This window comes from Oncorhynchus kisutch, unplaced genomic scaffold (assembly GCF_002021735.2).
Source record: "Oncorhynchus kisutch isolate 150728-3 unplaced genomic scaffold, Okis_V2 Okis07a-Okis12b_hom, whole genome shotgun sequence".
Taxonomy (NCBI): Eukaryota; Metazoa; Chordata; class Actinopteri; order Salmoniformes; family Salmonidae; genus Oncorhynchus; species Oncorhynchus kisutch.
In genome coordinates this window covers 11,969,103-11,992,582 of record NW_022261984.1, presented here as the reverse complement: position 1 = coordinate 11,992,582, position 23,480 = coordinate 11,969,103, and the positions used below count along the sequence as shown (strand labels likewise).

Sequence of the window (23,480 nt, the reverse complement as noted above, 5' to 3'; positions counted from 1 at the left end):
ACACAGGATGTCCTCAACTAGCCCTGTACCAATAGGCTTTAAGACACAGGAGGTCCTCAACTAGCCCTGTACCAATAGGCTTTAAGACACAGGATGTCCTCAACTAGCCCTGTACCAATAGGCTTTAAGACACAGGAGGTCCTCAACTAGCCCTGTACCAATAGGCTTTAAGACACAGGAGGTCCTCGACTAGCCCTGTACCAATAGGCTTTAAGACACAGGAGGTCCTCAACTAGTCCTGTACCAATAGGCTTTAAGACACAGGATGTCCTCAACTAGCTCTGTACCAATAGGCTTTAAGACACAGGATGTCCTCAACTAGCCCTGTACCAATAGGCTTTAAGACACAGGAGATACTCAACTAGTCCTGTACCAATAGGCTTTAAGACACAGGATGTCCTCAACTAGCCCTGTACCAATAGGCTTTAAGACACAGGAGGTCCTCAACTAGCCCTGTACCAATAGGCTTTAAGACACAGGAGATACTCAACTAGTCCTGTACCAATAGGCTTTAAGACACAGGATGTCCTCAACTAGCCCTGTACCAATAGGCTTTAAGACACAGGAGATACTCAACTAGTCCTGTACCAATAGGCTTTAAGACACAGGATGTCCTCAACTAGTCCTGTACCAATAGGCTTTAAGACACAGGATGTCCTCAACTAGCCCTGTACCAATAGGCTTTAATAAACAGGAGGTCCTCAACTAGCCCTGTACCAATAGGCTTTAAGACACAGGAGGTCCTCAACTAGTCCTGTACCAATAGGCTTTAATAAACAGGAGGTCCTCAACTAGCCCTGTACCAATAGGCTTTAAGACACAGGAGGTCCTCAACTAGCCCTGTACCAATAGGCTTTAAGACACAGGAGGTCCTCAACTAGTCCTGTACCAATAGGCTTTAAGACACAGGAGGTCCTCAACTAGTCCTGTACCAATAGGCTTTAATAAACAGGAGGTCCTCAACTAGCCCTGTACCAATAGGCTTTAAGACACAGGAGGTCCTCAACTAGTCCTGTACCAATAGGCTTTAAGACACAGGAGGTCCTCAACTAGCCCGGTACCAATGGGCTCCCTAGCTCACTTGTCCCATTGCTGTGCAGTTCAAACCCCAGAAATCACTCCACCTTAAATCGTTACACACTCACATAGTTCATGCCCTCCGGGGTTGTCTGTGAACTCTATGGCCAGGAGGTCTTTCCCCTCTGTGCTGCGTCCGATACTGTAGATGTATAGATACACAGATCAGTACTGTAGATATATAGATACACAGATCAGTACTGTAGATATATAGATACACAGATCAGTACTGTAGATGTATAGATACACAGATCAGTACTGTAGATATATAGATACACAGATCAGTACTGTAGATATATAGATACACAGATCAGTACTGTAGATATATAGATACACAGATCAGTACTGTAGATATATAGATACACAGATCAGTACTGTAGATATATAGATACACAGATCAGTACTGTAGATGTATAGATACACAGATCAGTACTGTAGATGTATAGATACACAGATCAGTACTGTAGATGTATAGATACACAGATCAGTACTGTAGATGTATAGATACACAGATCAGTACTGTAGATGTATAGATACACAGATCAGTACTGTAGATGTATAGATACACAGATCAGTACTGTAGATATATAGATACACAGATCAGTACTGTAGATATATAGATACACAGATCAGTACTGTAGATATATAGATACACAGATCAGTACTGTAGATATATAGATACACAGATCAGTACTGTAGATATATAGATACACAGATCAGTACTGTAGACATATAGATACACAGATCGGTAGTTTATTCATCCCCTTGAGGTTGTATTTCCTGCCAAAGCAAACAGCAGCAGACAACAGCCAGTACCTGTAGGTGCGGGAGATGTGAGAGCACTTGGCAGCAGTCCTCTTCAGAACGCTGTACATCTGGGCGTTGGAGTGGTACGTGAACTGAATGATGGTGGAGGGTTCGTCTGGAGACAGGTTGGAGAAAGCCACTTCATGTCTGGCTGAGAGGGAGAGGGCGAAAGGAGGAGGGGGGTTAGCTGAATTGATCGTAATTGGTTTTCTGAAACACATTTTTAAACTTCTTCGAGATCAGTGTCCCATCCACGGGACGGTTGAGCTAACGTAGACTAATGCGATTAGCATGAGGTTGTAAATAACTAAGAACATTTCCCAGGACATAGACATCTGATATTGACAGAAAGATTAACATCTTCGTTTCCAAAACTGTAAAGATATTATCTGTGAGTGCCACAGAACTCATGCTACAGGCGAAACCAAGATGAAACTTCAAACAGGAAATTAGCAGAATTTTTGAGGCTCTGTTTTCCATTGTCTCCTTATATGCGCCAGGAATGAGCCTGCCCTTTCTGTCGTTTCCCCAAGTTGTCTGCAGCATTGTGACGTATTTGTAGGCATATCATTGGAAGATTGGCCATAAGAGACTACATTTACCAGGGGTCCGCCCGGTGTCCTTTGTCTAAATTGGTGCGTAATCTTCAACTGGAGGCATTTTCCCATGAGATTCAGAGGAGAACGCACACTTCCACAAACGATATATCATCGAAGAGATATGTGAAAAACACCTTGAGGATTGATTCTAAACAACGTTTACCATGTTTTAGTCGATATTATGGAGTTAATTTGGAAAAAAGTTCGGCGTTTTTATGACTGAATTATTATTATTTTTTGGTAGCCAAACGTGACGCACCAAACGGAGCGATTTCTCCTAAATAAATAATCTTTCAGGAAAAACTGAATATTTGCTATCTAACTGAGAGTCTCCTCATTGAAAACATCTGAAGTTCTTCAAAGGTAAATGATTTTATTTGAATGCTTTTCTGGTTTTTGTGAAAATGTTGCCTGCTGATGCTAACGCTAAATGCTACGCTAGCTATCAATACTGTTACACAAATGCTTGTTTTGCTATGGTTGAGAAGCATATTTTGAAAATCTGAGATGACAGTGTTGTTAACAAAAGGCTAAGCTTGAGAGCTAACATATTTATTTCATTTCATTTGCGATTTTCTTGAATAGTTAACGTTGCGTTATGATAATGAGCTTGAGGCTGTATTCACGAGCCCGGATCCGGGATGGCTAGAATCAAGAGTTAAAGGCGAAAACCCGAGGAGAATCCATCTGGAATTTCTTTGGGCTAGGGGGCAGTATTCGGAAGGTTGGATGAATGAGGTACCCAAAGTAAACTGCCTGTTACTCAGGCCCGAAGCTAGGATATGCATATAATTGGTGGTATTGGATAGAAAACACTCTAAAGTTTCAGAAACTGTAAAAGGCGAAAACCCGAGGAGAATCCATCTGGAATTTCTTTGGGGGGAGATGACATCATTTAAAATGGCTGTCTATGGGAAAATCAATGGAATACCTCCCAGATTGCAGTTCCTAGGGCTTCCAGTAGATGTCAACAGTTTTTAGAAAGAGATTCAGGCTTGTTTTTTGAAAAATGAGCTAGAATTGGCAGTTTTTCTAGGTGGCTTCCATTTTGGCTGTAGTGTTGTGGCGTGCGTCGTTGAGGGCGCACACTTCGTTATTTATCTCCGGTAATGAACATACTAATCTCCATCTTAAATTGTATATTTTATTTACATATTAGGGTACCTGAGGATCTTTTAGAAACGTTGTTTGACTTGTTTGGACGAAATTTCGGGTTCATTTGTATGCATTTTGAATGAGGGTAACAGGTGGATTACTCAGTCAAGCGCGCCAACTAAACTGACATTTTTTGGGGGATATTAGAAAGGACTTTATCGAACAAAAGGACCATTTGTTATGTAGCTGGGACCCGTGTGATTGCAAACAGAGGAAGATCTTCAAAAGGTAAGTGATTTATTTTATCGCTATTTCTGACTTTCGTGATGCCTTTTGCTTGTTTGGAAAATGTTTCGAATGCTTTTGTAAGCGGGGCGCTGTCCTTAGATAATCGCATGGTGTGCTTTCGCCATAAAGCCTTTTTGAAATCTGACAAAGCGGCTGGATGAACGAGATGTTAAGCTTTTAAACTTGTATTTCTGTTTAATACAAATTGTGTATTTTGAATTTCGCTCTCTGTAATTTCACCGGATGTTGGACAGGTGGGACACTAACGTCTCTCAGAGCTTTTAACAATTCAATTTGTGTTACAGTACAGTAAAAACTCTTATCGTGTAATTATAATTAATGATGTATATTCAACAAGTTATTTTTAACATGTACAATTCCTGGGAGGGCTACCTCTTAACGGGGCCAACGGGTCGTGACAGCCTTCCTGTTCGCCGGCGAAGAATCGGTCACAGTCTAGGAAGTAAGGCCACGCCATGTCGATGCCCTCGAACGCGTGGCCACACCCCTTCTTCACCGCCTCACATGCACTGCGGCATGACTTTACAAGAAGAAGAAGAAGAAGAAGAGGGAAGAAGAAGAAGGGGGAATATGAGGAGAAAAATAATACTGTATTAATCCATATGAGATGGACACCCATCCTGTATCCAACCCCTCCAGCACACACACCTTGACTGTTGTGGGGCTGGAACTAAATGTGCTAACTGGGACACACCTTGACTGTTGTGGGGCTGGAACTAAATGTGCTAACTGGGACACACCTTGACTGTTGTGGGGCTGGAACTAAATGTGCTAACTGGGACACACCTTGACAGGTGCGGGGCTGGGTAGGTCTTGGCAGCGCGGGGCGAGTACGGAGCACCCCAGCAGACGGATGTCGGGGGAACACTCCCCGTTGAGGAGACCGTGGATCACAGAGAGGAGGAGGTACTCAGCTCCAGACTCCACCTCGTGACGAGACTGCTGACCTAGGATGTTAGGGAAGATGGTCCTGGGGAGAGAGGAGATGAGCAATTGATCAATTGGTTGATTGGTCGATCTGAAGATCAGTCTGTTGAACAGTCAGTCAGTAGGTGAATCAATCAATCAATTAGTTAGTCAGTCAGTCTGTGAATCGGTCTGTTGATGAGTCAGTGAATCAATCAGTCAGGTAAATGAGAATATATTGGTAATGTTTTTTCTCAAACAAAGTGAATCTCTTCCATTTCCATGTGGGAAATATCTTCACCCTAGGGTAAGGGAGGGAACCCCCTATGGGCCCTGGTCAAAAGTACTGCACTATATAGGGAATAGTGTGGCATTTGGGATGCACTCTTGGTCTATAGTAAGGGAGGGTAACCTGAAGACTCACCTGGAGTAGTCCAGGTCGTTGCAGTAACCCAGGTTAATCTCTGAACACACTGCTGCTGTGGAGTGAGGAGGGAGGAGGGTTAGGGGTAAGAGGAGTAACCCAGGTTAATCTCTGAACACACGGCTGCTGTGAAGAGAGGAGGGTGAGGAGGACACAACATTTTGGAACATTCAGATAGAAATATGTTATGTAGAACAAACATGCCTCTCTGACATGTCGAACTAGGAGTCATGTCGGCTGTAGTCATGGCATTTCTATCTGCATTGTTGGACAACGTTTGACAACTGAACCTGGTCACACTTTACTGTCTACTTTGTTGATATTACTATGATATAGGACTTACTCAAGACTTAAGGGACTTTACCCAGCTAGCAGCACATTTGGATCCTTGGAAGTTGTGGGAAAGTACGTTTTTGGTTTCTCATTCGTTCTGGGAACAAAGACATAGGTTTCCTGACATTTAAAATGGAACATTTTGCCTGTTCTTGGAACGTAGATTCTTAGGTTGCAGGAAGGTTCTGGGAACATTGCAGGGAGGTTCTGAGAACGTTGCAGAGAGGTTCTGAGAACGTTGCAGGGAGGTTCTGAGAACGTTGCAGGGAGGTTCATTTTAAAAGGCTGATTGATCATTAGAAAACCCTTAGAAAAAAATTATGTCAGCACAGCTGAAAACTGTTGTCCTGATTAAAGAAGCAATAAAACTGGCCTTCTTTAAACTCATTGAGTATCTGGAGCATCAGCACTAGTGGGTTCGATTACAGGCTCAAAATGGCCAGAAACAAAGAACTTTCTTCTGAAACTCGTCGGTCTATTCTTGTTCTGAGAAATGAAGGCTGTTCCATGCAGGAAATTGCCAAGAAACTCAAGATCTTACAACGCTGTGTACTACTCCCTTCACAGAACAGCGCAAACTTGCTCTAAACAGAATAGACAGAGGAGTGGGAGGCCCCGGTGCACAACTGAACAAGAGGACAAGTACATTAGACTGTCTAGTTTGAGAAACAGATACCTCACAGGTCCTCAACTGGCAGCTTCATTAAATAGTACCCGCAAAACAGCAGTTTCAACGTTAACAGTGAAGAGGCGACTCTGTGATGCTGGCCTTCTAGGCAGAGTTCCTCTGTCCAGTCTCAACATCAACAGTGAAGAGGAGATTCCGGGATGCTGGCCTTCTAGGCAGAGTTCCTCTGTCCAGTCTCAACGTCAACAGTGAAGAGGCGACTCCGGGATGCTGGCCTTCTAGGCTGAGTTCCTCTGTCCAGTCTCAACGTCAACAGTGAAGAGGCGAGTCCGGGATGCTGGCCTTCTAGGCAGAGTTCCTCTGTCCAGTCTCAACGTCAACAGTGAAGAGGAGACTCCGGGATGCTGGCCTTCTAGGCAGAGTTCCTCTGTCCAGTCTCAACGTCAACAGTGAAGAGGAGACTCCGGGATGCTGGCCTTCTAGGCAGAGTTCCTCTGTCCAGTCTCAACGTCAACAGTGAAGAGGAGACTCCGGGATGCTGGCCTTCTAGGCAGAGTTCCTCTGTCCAGTCTCAACGTCAACAGTGAAGAGGCGAGTCCGGGATGCTGGCCTTCTAGGCAGAGTTCCTCTTTCCACTCTCAACGTCAACAGTGAAGAGGAGACTCCGGGATGCTGGCCTTCTAGGCAGAGTTCCTCTGTCCAGTCTCAACGTCAACAGTGAAGAGGAGACTCCGGGATGCTGGCCTTCTAGGCAGAGTTCCTCTGTCCAGTCTCAACGTCAACAGTGAAGAGGCGAGTCCGGGATGCTGGCCTTCTAGGCAGAGTTCCTCTTTCCACTCTCAACGTCAACAGTGAAGAGGAGACTCCGGGATGCTGGCATTCTAGGCAGAGTTCCTCTGTCCAGTCTCAACGTCAACAGTGAAGAGGAGACTCCGGGATGCTGGCCTTCTAGGCAGAGTTCCTCTGTCCAGTCTCAACGTCAACAGTGAAGAGGAGACTCCGGGATGCTGGCCTTCTAGGCAGAGTTCCTCTGTCCAGTGTCTCTGTTCTTTTGCCCATCGTAATCTTTTCTTTTTATTGGCCAGTCTGCCTAGAATGTTTTTTAAATAATGTTCTCTGAGCGTTAAAGTTTTTTTAAATTAACAATACATATCTTTGTTAAGTGATATCTACATAACTGTAATTTACATCATCCCAGACAGACAGGTGACAGTACAGAACATCCCCCTACAGGGTCCTAACTAATGTTCCTGAGACTACGGAGGTGTTCCAAACGGCATCCTAGTCCCTATGGCCCCTGGGCAGAAGCACTGCACTATATAGTGAACAGTCTGCCATTTGGGATCCTAGTCCCTATGGCCCCTGGGCAGAAGTAGTGCACTATATAGTGAACAGTCTGACATTTGGGATGCACACAGACATCTATATGCAGGCATCTATGTACAGGCTTGTTCCATCCTGCTACATTTGCATGTAAAGGAATTTGAATCTGTTAAATGGTACTGCCAAAAAACAACAAACAGAACCTACAGACAATAAACAGAACCTACAGACAATAAACAGAATCTACAGACAATAAACAGAATCTACAGACAATAAACAGAACCTACAGACAATAAACAGAACGTACAGACAATAAACAGAACGTACAGACAATAAACAGAACCTACAGACAATAAACAGAATCTACAGACAATAAACAGAACCTACAGACAATAAACAGAACGTACAGACAATAAACAGAATCTACAGACAATAAACAGAATCTACAGACAATAAACAGAATCTACAGACAATAAACAGAATCTACAGACAATAAACAGAATCTACAGACAATAAACAGAATCTACAGACAATAAACAGAATCTACAGACAATAAACAGAACCTACAGACAATAAACAGAACCTACAGACAATAAACAGAATCTACAGACAATAAACAGAATGTACAGACAATAAACAGAATCTACAGACAATAAACAGAACCTACAGACAATAAACAGAACCTACAGACAATAAACAGAACCTACAGACAATAAACAGAACCTACAGACAATAAACAGAATCTACAGACAATAAACAGAATCTACAGACAATAAACAGAATCTACAGACAATAAACAGAACCTACAGACAATAAACAGAACCTACAGACAATAAACAGAACCTACAGACAATAAACAGAACCTACAGACAATAAACAGAACCTACAGACAATAAACAGAACCTACAGACAATAAACAGAACCTACAGACAATAAACAGAATCTTCGGACATACAGAATCTACAGACAGACAGAATATACAGACAGACAGAATATACAGACAGCCAATTAAAATAATATACAGACAACAAGCGGAGTACACAGGCAATAAAACAGAATACACAGACAATAAACAGAATACACAGACAATTATCAGAATATACAGACAAACAGAAGATACAGACAGACAATTATCAGAACAGATATATACAGTTGAAGTCGGGAAGTTTACATACACCTTAGCCAAATACCTTTAAACTCAGATTTCACAATTCCTGACATTTATTCAGAGTCACAATTCCCCTTCTTAGGTCAGTTAGGATCACCACATTATTTTAAGAATGTAGAATGTCAGAATAATAGTAGAGAGAATGATTTATTTTAGCTTTATTTCTTTCAATAAATTCCCAGTGGGTCAGAAGTTGACATATACTCAATTAGTATTTGGTAGCATTACCTTTAAATTGTTTAACTTGGGTCAAACGTTTCGGGTAGCCTTCCACAAGCTTCCCACAGTTGGGGGAATTTTAGCCCATTCCTCCTGACAGAGCTGGTGTAACTGAGTCAGGTTTGTAGGTCTCCTTGCTCGCACACACTTTTTCAGTCCTGCCAACACACTTTCTATAGGATTATGGTCAGGGCTTTTGATGGCCACTCCAATACCTTGACTTTGTTGTCCTTAAGCCATTTTGCCACAACTTTGGAAGTCTGCTTTGAGTCATTGTCCATTTGGAAGATCCATTTGCGACAAAAGCTTCAACTTTTATATAACTGATGTCTCGAGATGTTGCTTCAATATATCCACATAATTTTACTTCTCATGATGCCATCTGTTTGGTGAAGTGCACCAGTCCCTCCTGACGCATAGCACCCCACAACATGATGCTGCCTCCCCCGTGCTTCACGGTTGGGATGGTGTTCTTCGGCTTGCAAGCCTGCCCATTTTTCCTCCAAACATAACGATGGACATTATGGCCAAACAGTTATATTTTTGTTTCATCAGACCAGAGGACATTTCTCCAAAAAGTATGATCTTTGTCCCCATGTTCAGTTGCAAACCGAAGTCTGGCTTTTTTTATGGCGGTTTTGGAGCAGTGGCTTCTTCCTTGCTGAGCGGTCTTTCGGGTTATGTCGATATAGCACACGTTTTACTGTGGATATAGATACTTTTGTAACTATTTCCTCCAGCATCTTAACAAGGTCCTTTGCTGTTGTTCTCGGATTGATTTGCACTTCTTGCCTTTGTCGTACATTGTTTTCCTGAGAGGAATATCTCCTACTATTTCATGAGTACTTTATATTTTGCACATTGGGTTGGCCCTGTGGCTTTTTAATAATGAAGATATATTTTGAGCACAACAGTGCATGTGAACTACCGACTTCAACTGTAGCTGTATTGACACAAATCCACATGTGGATGTGCACTATAAGCACTAAGATACAGTGTGGTATGTGCACTATAAGCACTAAGATACAGTGTGGTATGTGCACTATAAGCACTAAGATACAGTGTGGTATGTGCACTATAAGCACTAAGATACAGTGTGGTATGTGCACTATAAGCACTAAGATACAGTGTGGTATGTGCACTATAAACACTAAGATACAGTGTGGTATGTACACTATAAACACTAAGATACAGTGTGGTATGTACACTATAAACACTAAGATACAGTGTGGTATGTACACTATAAACACTAAGATACAGTGTGGTATGTACACTATAAACACTAAGATACAGTGTGGTATGTACACTATAAGCACTAAGATACAGTGTGGTATGTACACTATAAACACTAAGATACAGTGTGGTATGTACACTATAAGCACTAAGATACAGTGTGGTATGTACACTATAAACACTAAGATACAGTGTGGTATGTACACTATAAACACTAAGATACAGTGTGGTATGTACACTATAAACACTAAGATACAGTGTGGTATGTACACTATAAACACTAAGATACAGTGTGGTATGTACACTATAAACACTAAGATACAGTGTGGTATGTGCACTATAAACACTAAGATCCAGTGTGGTATGTACACTATAAACACTAAGATACAGTGTGGTATGTACACTATAAACACTAAGATACATTGTGGTATGTACACTATAAACACTAAGATACAGTGTGGTATGTACACTATAAGCACTAAGATACAGTGTGGTATGTGCACTATAAACACTAAGATACAGTGTGGTATGTACACTATAAACACTAAGATACAGTGTGGTATGTGCACTATAAACACTAAGATACAGTGTGGTATGTACACTATAAACACTAAGATACAGTGTGGTATGTACACTATAAACACTGTCAGATACAGTGTGGTATGTACACTATAAACACTAAGATACAGTGTGATATGTACACTATAAACACTGAGATACAGTGTGGTATGTACACTATAAACACTGAGATACAGTGTGGTATGTGCACTATAAACACTAAGATACAGTGTGGTATGTACACTATAAACACTAAGATACAGTGTGGTATGTGCACTATAAACACTAAGATACAGTGTGGTATGTACACTATAAACACTAAGATACAGTGTGGTATGTGCACTATAAACACTAAGATACAGTGTGGTATGTACACTATAAACACTAAGATACAGTGTGGTATGTACACTATAAACACTAAGATACAGTGTGGTATGTACACTATAAACACTAAGATACAGTGTGGTATGTACACTATAAACACTAAGATACAGTGTGGTATGTGCACTATAAACACTAAGATACAGTGTGGTATGTACACTATAAACACTAAGATACAGTGTGGTATGTACACTATAAACACTAAGATACAGTGTGGTATGTACACTATAAACACTAAGATACAGTGTGGTATGTGCACTATAAACACTAAGATACAGTGTGGTATGTACACTATAAACACTAAGATACAGTGTGGTATGTGCACTATAAACACTGTCAGATACAGTGTGGTATGTACACTATAAAAACTAAGATACAGTGTGGTATGTACAATATAAACACTAAGATACAGTGTGGTATGTACACTATAAACACTGTAAGATACAGTGTGGTATGTACACTATAAACACTGTCAGATACAGTGTGGTATGTACACTATAAACACTGTCAGATACAGTGTGGTATGTACACTATAAACACTGAGATACAGTGTGGTATGTACACTATACACACTGAGATACAGTGTGGTATGTACACTATAAACACTGAGATACAGTGTGGTATGTGCACTATAAGCACTGAGATACAGTGTGGTATGTGCACTATAAACACTAAGATACAGTGTGGTATGTACACTATAAACACTAAGATACAGTGTGGTATGTACACTATAAACACTAAGATACAGTGTGGTATGTACACTATAAACACTAAGATACAGTGTGGTATGTACACTATAAACACTAAGATACAGTGTGGTATGTACACTATAAACACTAAGATACAGTGTGGTATGTACACTATAAGCACTAAGATACAGTGTGGTATGTACACTATAAACACTAAGATACAGTGTGGTATGTACACTATAAGCACTAAGATACAGTGTGGTATGTACACTATAAACACTAAGATACAGTGTGGTATGTACACTATAAACACTAAGATACAGTGTGGTATGTACACTATAAACACTAAGATACAGTGTGGTATGTACACTATAAACACTAAGATACAGTGTGGTATGTACACTATAAACACTAAGATACAGTGTGGTATGTGCACTATAAACACTAAGATCCAGTGTGGTATGTACACTATAAACACTAAGATACAGTGTGGTATGTACACTATAAACACTAAGATACATTGTGGTATGTACACTATAAACACTAAGATACAGTGTGGTATGTACACTATAAGCACTAAGATACAGTGTGGTATGTGCACTATAAACACTAAGATACAGTGTGGTATGTACACTATAAACACTAAGATACAGTGTGGTATGTACACTATAAACACTAAGATACAGTGTGGTATGTGCACTATAAACACTAAGATACAGTGTGGTATGTACACTATAAACACTAAGATACAGTGTGGTATGTACACTATAAACACTGTCAGATACAGTGTGGTATGTACACTATAAACACTAAGATACAGTGTGATATGTACACTATAAACACTGAGATACAGTGTGGTATGTACACTATAAACACTGAGATACAGTGTGGTATGTGCACTATAAACACTAAGATACAGTGTGGTATGTACACTATAAACACTAAGATACAGTGTGGTATGTGCACTATAAACACTAAGATACAGTGTGGTATGTACACTATAAACACTAAGATACAGTGTGGTATGTGCACTATAAACACTAAGATACAGTGTGGTATGTACACTATAAACACTAAGATACAGTGTGGTATGTACACTATAAACACTAAGATACAGTGTGGTATGTACACTATAAACACTAAGATACAGTGTGGTATGTACACTATAAACACTAAGATACAGTGTGGTATGTGCACTATAAACACTAAGATACAGTGTGGTATGTACACTATAAACACTAAGATACAGTGTGGTATGTACACTATAAACACTAAGATACAGTGTGGTATGTACACTATAAACACTAAGATACAGTGTGGTATGTGCACTATAAACACTAAGATACAGTGTGGTATGTACACTATAAACACTAAGATACAGTGTGGTATGTGCACTATAAACACTGTCAGATACAGTGTGGTATGTACACTATAAAAACTAAGATACAGTGTGGTATGTACAATATAAACACTAAGATACAGTGTGGTATGTACACTATAAACACTGTAAGATACAGTGTGGTATGTACACTATAAACACTGTCAGATACAGTGTGGTATGTACACTATAAACACTGTCAGATACAGTGTGGTATGTACACTATAAACACTGAGATACAGTGTGGTATGTACACTATACACACTGAGATACAGTGTGGTATGTACACTATAAACACTGAGATACAGTATGGTATGTACACTATAAACACTAAGATACAGTGTGGTATGTACACTATAAACACTGAGATACAGTGTGGTATGTACACTATAAACACTGTCAGATACAGTGTGGTATGTACACTATAAACACTAAGATACAGTGTGGTATGTACACTACAAACACTGTGATGCAGTGTGGTATGTACACTATAAACACTGAGATACAGTGTGGTATGTACACTATAAACACTGAGATACAGTGTGGTATGTACACTATAAACACTGAGATACAGTGTGGTATGTACACTATAAACACTAAGATACAGTGTGGTATGTACACTATAAACACTGTCAGATACAGTGTGGTATGTACACTATAAACACTAAGATACAGTGTGGTATGTACACTATAAACACTAAGATACAGTGTGGTATGTACACTATAAACACTAAGATACAGTGTGGTATGTACACTATAAACACTGAGATACAGTGTGGTATGTACACTATAAACACTAAGCTACAGTATGGTATGTACACTATAAACACTAAGATACAGTGTGGTATGTACACTATAAACACTAAGATACAGTGTGGTATGTAAACTATAAACACTAAGATACAATGTGGTATGTACACTATAAACACTGTAAGATACAGTGTGGTATGTACACTATAAACACTAAGATACAGTGTGGTATGTACACTATAAACACTAAGATACAGTGAGGTATGTACACTATAAACACTGTCAGATACAGTGTGGTATGTACACTATAAACACTAAGATACAGTGTGGTATGTACACTATAAACACTAAGATACAGTGAGGTATGTACACTATAAACACTGTCAGATACAGTGTGGTATGTACACTATAAACACTGAGATACAGTGAGGTATGTACACTATAAACACTGTCAGATACAGTGTGGTATGTACACTATAAACACTGTCAGATACAGTGTGGTATGTACACTATAAACACTGTCAGATACAGTGTGGTATGTACACTATAAACACTAAGATACAGTGTGGTATGTACACTATAAACACTGAGATACAGTGAGGTATGTACACTATAAACACTAAGATACAGTGTGGTATGTACACTATAAACACTGTCAGATACAGTGTGGTATGTACACTATAAACACTAAGATACAGTGTGGTATGTACACTATAAACACTGTCAGATACAGTGTGGTATGTACACTATAAACACTAAGATACAGTGTGGTATGTACACTATAAACACTGAGATGCAGTGTGGTATGTACACTATAAACACTGTCATATACAGTGTGGTATGTACACTATAAACACTGAGATGCAGTGTGGTATGTACACTATAAACACTGAGATGCAGTGTGGTATGTACACTATAAACACTAAGATACAGTGTGGTATGTACACTATAAACACTAAGATACAGTGTGGTATGTACACTATAAACACTAAGATACAGTGTGGTATGTACACTATAAACACTGTCAGATCCAGTGCACTGTTATACGGTTGATATGGACTATCATACATAAGATATATTTTACAATCCTATTGACATTTAATTTATTTTCTTATAAGAATAAAAAGTTCAGTGAAACAACTTACGTTTTTCTTCATCAGGACCGTTGTTGCATCTTCCTGCAAAACACAAAACACATCACAATAGAAGTACGTGTAGTAGAACCCCAGACTCTATGTAACCTACTGCAGTGGTTCTCTAACCTCTCCTGGAGAACCCCCAGACTCTATGTAACCTACTGCAGTGGTTCTCTAACCTCTCCTGGAGAACCCCCAGACTCTATGTAACCTACTGCAGTGGTTCTCTAACCTCTCCTGGAGAACCCCCAGACTCTATGTAACCTACTGCAGTGGTTCTCTAACCTCTCCTGGAGAACCCCCAGACTCTATGTAACCTACTGCAGTGGTTCTCTAACCTCTCCTGGAGAACCCCCAGACTCTATGTAACCTACTGCAGTGGTTCTCTAACCTCTCCTGGAGAACCCCCAGACTCTATGTAACCTACTGCAGTGGTTCTCTAACCTCTCCTGGAGAACCCCCAGACTCTATTTAACCTACTGCAGTGGTTCTCTAACCTCTCCTGGAGAACCCCCAGACTATATGTAACCTACTGCAGTGGTTCTCTAACCTCTCCTGGAGAACCCCCAGACTCTATGTAACCTACTGCAGTGGTTCTCTAACCTCTCCTGGAGAACCCCCAGACTCTATTTAACCTACTGCAGTGGTTCTCTAACCTCTCCTGGAGAACCCCCAGACTCTATGTAACCTACTGCAGTGGTTCTCTAACCTCTCCTGGAGAACCCCCAGACTCTATGTAACCTACTGCAGTGGTTCTCTAACCTCTCCTGGAGAACCCCCAGACTCTATGTAACCTACTGCAGTGGTTCTCTAACCTCTCCTGGAGAACCCCCAGACTCTATGTAACCTACTGCAGTGGTTCTCTAACCTCTCCTGGAGAACCCCCAGACTCTATGTAACCTACTGCAGTGGTTCTCTAACCTCTCCTTGAGAACCCGTAGACCTACCATGTACAGTGGGCTCCAAAATTACTAGCGCTCCTGACTGGCAATGCACAAACAATACAATTATAGAGATAAACTCAAAATACCAGCGTATGAGAAATACTGGACTTTATTAATGTTTCAATGGAACCAACCGAAATCATAATTATTTAATACAAAAGAAATTTAACCAAAATCAAGGTTTCATAATTCTTGGCACTCATTTACTACTTAGTGCAACCACCTCTGGCAAGGATAACAGCATGGTCTTTTCCTGTAATGTTTGACAAGGTTAAGGAACACATTTGGAGGGATTTTGGACCATTCCTCTATGCAGATCCTTTCAAGATCCTTCACATTCTTGGGTTTGCGCTTATCAACTGCCCTCTTCAACTCATCCCACAGGTTTTCAATTGGATTGAGGTCTGGTGACTGAGATGGCCATGGCAGAACACAGATTTTTTTGTTGTCACAGAACCATTTCTGTGTGGATCTTGAGGTATGTTTTGGGTCATTGTCTTGTTGGAAAGTCCACCTACGGCCAAGTCCCAGCCTTCTGGCACAGGCAACCAGATTGTCAGCCAAAATTGCCTGATACTTGGTGGATATAATTATGCCATCAATCTTAACCAGTGCCCCTGGACCTCTGGAATTAAAACAGCCCCAAAACATCACTGACCCCCCACCATATTTCACCGTGGGTATGAGGTGCCTCTCCTTGTATGCATCTCTGCCGATGCTGTTTCTGACCAAAACGTTCAATTTTGGTCTCATCTGAACAGAGCACCTTCTTCCAGTCCTAATTTAAATGACGTTTGGTAAACTCCAAGCGTTTGCGTTTGCGTCTGTGTCTTGGGGTCAGAAAGAGCTTTCTTCTGGCAACCCTTCCAAAGAGCCTGTGGTTGTGGAGATTGTAGTATCTGTCCATGGGACCACTTTAAGCTGTACACTACACAAAGCTGGGCTTTATGGAAGAGTGGCCAGAAAAAAGCCATTGCTTAAAGAAAAAAATAAGCAAACACGTTTGGTGTTCACCAACAGGCATGTGGGAGATTCCCCAAACATATGGAAGAAGGTACTCTGGTCAGATGAGACTAAAAGTGAGCTTTTTGGCCATCTAAGAAAACACTATGTCTGGCGCAAACTCAACACCTCTCATCACCCCGAGAACACCATCCCCACAGTGATGCATGGTGGTTGCAGCAGCATCATGCTGTGGGGATGGTTTTCATCTGCAGGGACTGGGAAACTGGTCAGAATTTAATGAATGATGGATGGCGCTAAATCCAAGGAAATTCTTGACGGAAACATGTTTCAGTCTTCCAGAGATTTGAGACTGGGAAGGAGGTTCACCTTCCAGCAGGACAATGACCCTAAGCATACTACTAAATCAACTCTCTAGTGGTTTAAGGGGAAACATTTAAATGTCTTGGAATGGCCTAGTCAAAGCCCAGATCTCAATCCAATTGAGAATCTGTGATATGTGTTAAAGATTGCTGTGCACCAGCGAAACCCATCCAACTTGAAGGAGCAGGAGCAGTTTTGCCTTGAAGAACGGGCAAAGATCCCAGTGGCTCGATGTGCCAAGCTTATAGAGACATACCCCAAGAGACTTGCAGCTGTAATTGCTGCAAAACGTGGCTCTACAAAGTACTGACTTTGGGAGGGTGAATAGTTATGCTAAATTTCTGTTTTTTTGTCTTATTTCTTGTTTGTTTCTCAATAAGAAAAAAGATGTTGCATCTTCAAAGTGGTAGGTATGTTGTGTAAATCAAATGATACAAACCCCCATAGAAAAAAACATTTTAATTCCAGGTTGTAAAGGCAACAAAATAGGAAAAATGCCAAGGGTGTGAATACTTTCGCAAGCCACTGTAGAACGTCAGACACCAACACAGACGAAGAATCAACATCTGTGATGACATTTACTTTGACATTTTTTCTAAAATTATATTGCACTTATAAACGGATACTGTGGTTTGGACTTAACATTTTTAGTAACCTGACTTGAAATACTAGTTACCTGACTTGAAATACTAGTTACCTGACTTGAAATACTAGTAACCTGACTTGAAATACTAGTAACCTGACTTGAAATACTAGTAACCTGACTTGAAATACTAGTAACCTGACTTGAAATACTAGTAACCTGACTTGAAATACTAGTAACCTGACTTGAAATACTAGTAACCTGACTTGAAATACTAGTAACCTGACTTGAAATACTAGTAACCTGACTTGAAATACTAGTTACCTGACTTGAAATACTAGTAACCTGACTTGAAATACTAGTTACCTGACTTGAAATACTAGTTACCTGACTTGAAATCTCTATTAACCTGACTTGAAATACTAGTTACCTGACTTGAAATCTCTATTAACCTGACTTGAAATACTAGTTACCTGACGTGAAATACCAGTAACCTGACTTGAAATACTAGTAACCTGACGTGAAATACTAGTAACCTGACTTGAAATACTCATACTGAGTTTGAGTAAATGTTATATTTTTAAAGGGACAGTGCACATTAACGTTTCTATACAGAACCCTAAAGCGTAAAACCCCAAGCAGCCATGCAGATGTAGAAGCACTGAGTAGCTAATCTGGATGGACCGCTAGGCTGTAGCAAACAAACACTATACGCTTTTATAAAATCACATGGGGGGGAAAAAAAAGACAATCGTCTCAGAAACGACCTCGTAACTTACTTCAATAGCTCCGTGATGCGTAACCAGCCATGAGGATGATGAATGAATACAAGTGGTACTTTACCCGAACTGTCTTCTCCAGGCTGGCAGAACCGTTGAGGGGCACACCAGCATATCCACAGGACACAGAAGAGGGTAAAAACGGTTAAATGCGTCTTATATTCCATTGTGTCCATAGTGATGTGGCAGGTTTGGTACGGAGTGGAGCAGGTCTGCTATACACTCCGTAATTACACTACACTACCTCCCACAGATTCAATTCCTCGGTCTCTCTCTCCTACCTCCCACAGATTCAATTCCTCGGTCTCTCTCTCCTACCTCCCACAGATTAAATTCCTCAGTCTCTCTCTCCTACCTTCCACAGATGAAAAAGTTCTCTCTCTCCTACCTTCCACAGTTGAAAACGTATTCTTTCTCTCTCTCCCCCCCTCTCTCTCTCTGTCTCTCTCCCTCTCTCTCCCTCTCTCCCTCTCTCTGTCTCTCTCCCTCTCTCAGTCTCTCTCCCTCTTTCAGTCTCTCTTCCTCTTTCAGTCTTCCTCTGTCTCTCTCTCCCCGTTCTCTCTCTCTCCTACCTCCCACAGTTGAAAAACGTTTTCTCCTCTCCCGGTCTGTCTTCCTGAACCCCCACAGCCAGGAAAATCAGGAGAATACTCTTCCAGTAGATCATATTACAGAAGACATCCAGTGTGTGTGTGTGTGTGTGTTGGCGGGAAGACAAAAGAGGAACATGTCCTACCGTGTGTGTTGAACGGGTGGATTAAATGTAAAGACCTCTTGGTTTATAGTTTGTGACGGCAGAGAGAAGAGTCTCTTATTACTGGAAGCTGTCTGAGGAATTTCAGGTCTGTGTTTGTGTGTGTGTGTGTGTGTGTGTGTGTGTGTGTGCATGGTGTGTACGTGTGTGTCTCAAGAGTCTTGGCAGTTTATTTAGTCCCAGAGAGGTTGTCCAGGAGACAGCGGAACTTAAAATGGAAAGCCACAATGACAGTCTGTTCCTGCATCCCCCAATGACAGTCTGTCCCTGCATCCCCCAATGACAGTCTGTCCCTGCATCCCCCAATGACAGTCTGTCCCTGCATCCCCCAATGACAGTCTGTCCCTGCATCCCCCAATGACAGTCTGTCCCTGCATCCCCCAATGACAGTCTGTCCCTGCATCCCCCAATGACAGTCTGTCCCTGCATCCCCCAATGACAGTCTGTCCCTGCATCCCCCAATGACAGTCTGTCCCTGCATCCCCCCAATGACAGTACCAGCCAGGTTAAATAAAATATAAAATAAAAACAACTTTTAGCCTCTTCATTTTCATGTTACTTACAACCTCATGCTAATCGCATTAGCCTACGTTAGCTCAACCTCATGCTAATCGCATTAGCCTAGGTTAGCTCAACCTCATGCTAATCGCATTAACCTACGTTAGCTCAACCTCATGCTAATCGCATTAGCCTATGTTAGCTCAACCTCATTGCTAATCGCATTAGCCTAGGTTAGCTCAACCTCATGCTAATCGCATTAGCCTAGGTTAGCTCAACCTCATGCTAATCGCATTAGCCTACATTAGCTCAACCTCATGCTAATCGCATTAGCCTACGTTAGCTCAACCTCATGCTAATCGCATTAACCTACGAGGGCTCAACCTCATGCTAATCGCATTAGCCTACGTTAGCTCAACCTCATGCTAATCGCATTAGCCTGTTAGCTCAACCTCATTGCTAATCGCATTAGCCTACGTTAGCTCAACCTCATGCTAATCGCATTAGCCTACGTTAGCTCAACCTCATGCTAATCGCATTAGCCTACGTTAGCTCAACCTCATGCTAATCGCATTAGCCTACGTTAGCTCAACCTCATGCTAATCGCATTAACCTACATTAGCTCAACCTCATGCTAATCGCATTAGCCTAAGTTAGCTCAACCTCATGCTAATCTCATTAGCCTACGTTAGCTCAACGTCATGCTAATCGCATTAGCCTACGTTAGCTCAACCTCATGCTAATCGCATTAGCCTATGTTAGCTCAACCTCATTGCTAATCGCATTAGCCTAGGTTAGCTCAACCTCACGCTAATCGCATTAGCCTAGGTTAGCTCAACCTCACGCTAATCGCATTAGCCTAGGTTAGCTCAACCTCATTGCTAATCGCATTAGCCTACGTTAGCTCAACCTCATGCTAATCGCATTAGCCTACGTTAGCTCAAACGTCACGAAGACGTTTTAAACACTCTGTATTTAATGACTAAAACTTTAATCAATGTTTACTTTCACTTCACACATTGACGTTTAGCCTCCCTCCCCCCATCTGAAACGTTTGACTCTGAAGTGGGACCGTGATACCTTGTAGGTCTAATAGGGTGCACTACTTTTGACCAGGGCCCATAGGGAATAGGGTGCACTACTTTAGACAAGGGCCCATAGGGAATAGGGTGAACTACTTTAGACAAGGGCCCATAGGGAATAGGGTGCACTACTTTAGACAAGGGCCCATAGGGAATAGGGTGCACTACTTTAGACCAGGGCCCATAGGGAATAGGGTGCACTACTTTAGACCAGGGCCCATAGGGAATAGGGTGCACTACTTTAGACCAGGGCCCATAGGGAATAGGGTGCACTACTTTAGACCACAGGGCCCATAGGGAATAGGGTGCACTACTTTAGACCACAGGGCCCATAGGGAATAAGGTGCACTACTTTAGACCACAGGGCCCATAGGGAATAAGGTGCACTACTTTAGACCACAGCGCCCATAGGGAATAAGGTGCACTACTTTAGACCACAGGCCCCATAGGGAATAGGGTGCACTACTTTAGACCACAGGCCCCATAGAGAATATGATGCACTACTTTAGACCACAGGGCCCATAGAGAATAGGATGCACTACTTTAGACCACAGGGCCCATAGAGAATAGTGTGCACTACTTTAGACCACAGGGCCCATAGGGAATAGGGTGCACTACTTTAGACCAGGGCCCATAGGGAATAGGGTGCACTACTTTAGACCACAGGGCCCATAGGGAATAGGGTGCACTACTTTAGACCAGGGCCCATAGGGAATAGGGTGCACTACTTTAGACCACAGGGCCCATAGAGAATAGGGTTTACTGTTCCATTTGGGATGCAGCATTAGTCGTCACAAAATAACATTTAATTATCTGACATTTTTACAATTAATAAATAACTTACTGAAACAATTTTAGAATCATGTCTTTAAAGTTCACTTTGACTTCAAAAACACAAACTCACTGTCAATACAACTCAATGTAAAACTAGTGTCCATTGAAAACAGCTCTGAAGACCCTCTGTAAAACAGGCTAGTGAAAACAGAGCCATTGTTGCCAGGAATGTGAAGTATGTTACTCAGGGAGCCTTCTGAGGTATGGAGGGATACCTTAAGGACACACACAAAGACACACACACACAAACCGAGAACACACACACACACATATATACACACAAAGACACACACACAACACTCACACATACACACATAAAGACACACACACACTCCGTGTCGGTGCGCACAATTTCTCCACCGCGGGGGAAAACACAGGGGACTTCAGACTGTAGAAACAGGGTCAGACTGTAGAAACAGGCTCCGACTGTAGAAACAGGGTCCGACTGTAGAAACAGGGTCCGACTGTAGAAACAGGGTCCGACTGTAGAAACAGGCTCCGACTGTAGAAACAGCCTCCGACTGTAGAAACAGCCTCAGACTGTAGAAACAGGGTCCGGCTGTAGAAACAGGGTCCGGCTGTAGAAACAGGGTCCGGCTGTAGAAACAGCTTCCATGTCGCTTTATGAGAGCAGCTCACACTACTACTGGGTTACAATTGGACTGTACGGCTGGTATGAATGTCCTGCTTAATGTATGAAGGTATAGAGGTATGTGACTGTAGGTGGAGGTATAGAGGTATGTGACTGTAGGTGGAGGTATGTGACTGTAGGTGGAGGTAAAGAGGTATGTGACTGTAGGTGGAGGTATAGAGGTATGTGACTGTAGGTGGAGGTATAGAGGTATGTGACTGTAGGTGGAGGTATGTGACTGTAGGTGCAGGTAAAGAGGTATGTGACTGTAGGTGGAGGTATAGAGGTATGTGACTGTAGGTGGAGGTAAAGAGGTATGTGACTGTAGGTGGAGGTAAAGAGGTATGTGACTGTAGGTGGAGGTAAAGAGGTATGTGACTGTAGGTGGAGGTATAGAGGTATGTGACTGTAGGTGGAGGTAAAGAGGTATGGGACTGTAGGTGGAGGTATGTGACTGTAGGTGGAGGTATGTGACTGTAGGTGGAGGTAAAGAGGTATGTGACTGTAGGTGGAGGTATAGAGGTATGTGACTGTAGGTGGAGGTAAAGAGGTATGGGACTGTAGGTGGAGGTAAAGAGGTATGGGACTGTAGGTGGAGGTATAGAGGTATGTGACTGTAGGTGGAGGTATAGAGGTATGTGACTGTAGGTGGAGGTAAAGAGGTATGTGACTGTAGGTGGAGGTAAAGAGGTATGTGACTGTAGGTGGAGGTAAAGAGGTATGTGACTGTAGGTGGAGGTAAAGAGGTATGTGACTGTAGGTGGAGGTAAAGAGGTATGTGACTGTAGGTGGAGGTAAAGAGGTATGTGACTGTAGGTGGAGGTAAAGAGGTATGGGACTGTAGGTGGAGGTATGTGACTGTAGGTGGAGGTATGTGACTGTAGGTGGAGGTATAGAGGTATGTGACTGTAGGTAAAGAGGTATGGGACTGTAGGTGGAGGTAAAGAGGTATGGGACTGTAGGTGGAGGTAAAGAGGTATGGGACTGTAGGTGGAGGTAAAGAGGTATGGGACTGTAGGTGGAGGTAAAGAGGTAT

The 23,480-nt window shown here is 41.9% G+C and overlaps 1 protein-coding gene across 3 annotated transcripts in view; it reads right to left on the bottom strand.

Moving 5' to 3' along the window:
* LOC109882848 (carboxypeptidase Z) overlaps window positions 1-18,999 on the bottom strand; it is a 38,045-nt gene extending 19,046 nt beyond the window's left edge. For 2 of the 3 annotated variants that reach the window (XM_031815059.1, XM_031815061.1), the window contains exons 1-7: window positions 18,710-18,999; window positions 15,023-15,055; window positions 5,218-5,272; window positions 4,674-4,857; window positions 4,260-4,407; window positions 1,894-2,035; window positions 1,146-1,219 (exon numbers count right to left, since the gene is read on the bottom strand). In XM_031815059.1, coding sequence (XP_031670919.1) covers window positions 1,146-1,219; window positions 1,894-2,035; window positions 4,260-4,407; window positions 4,674-4,857; window positions 5,218-5,272; window positions 15,023-15,055; window positions 18,710-18,821 — 748 coding nt within the window. In that variant the 5' untranslated portion in view covers window positions 18,822-18,999. The remainder of the gene's footprint in view (window positions 1-1,145; window positions 1,220-1,893; window positions 2,036-4,259; window positions 4,408-4,673; window positions 4,858-5,217; window positions 5,273-15,022; window positions 15,056-18,709) is intronic. The other variant, XM_031815060.1, reaches the window with a different exon arrangement.
* Between the last annotated feature and the right edge of the window lie 4,481 nt (window positions 19,000-23,480).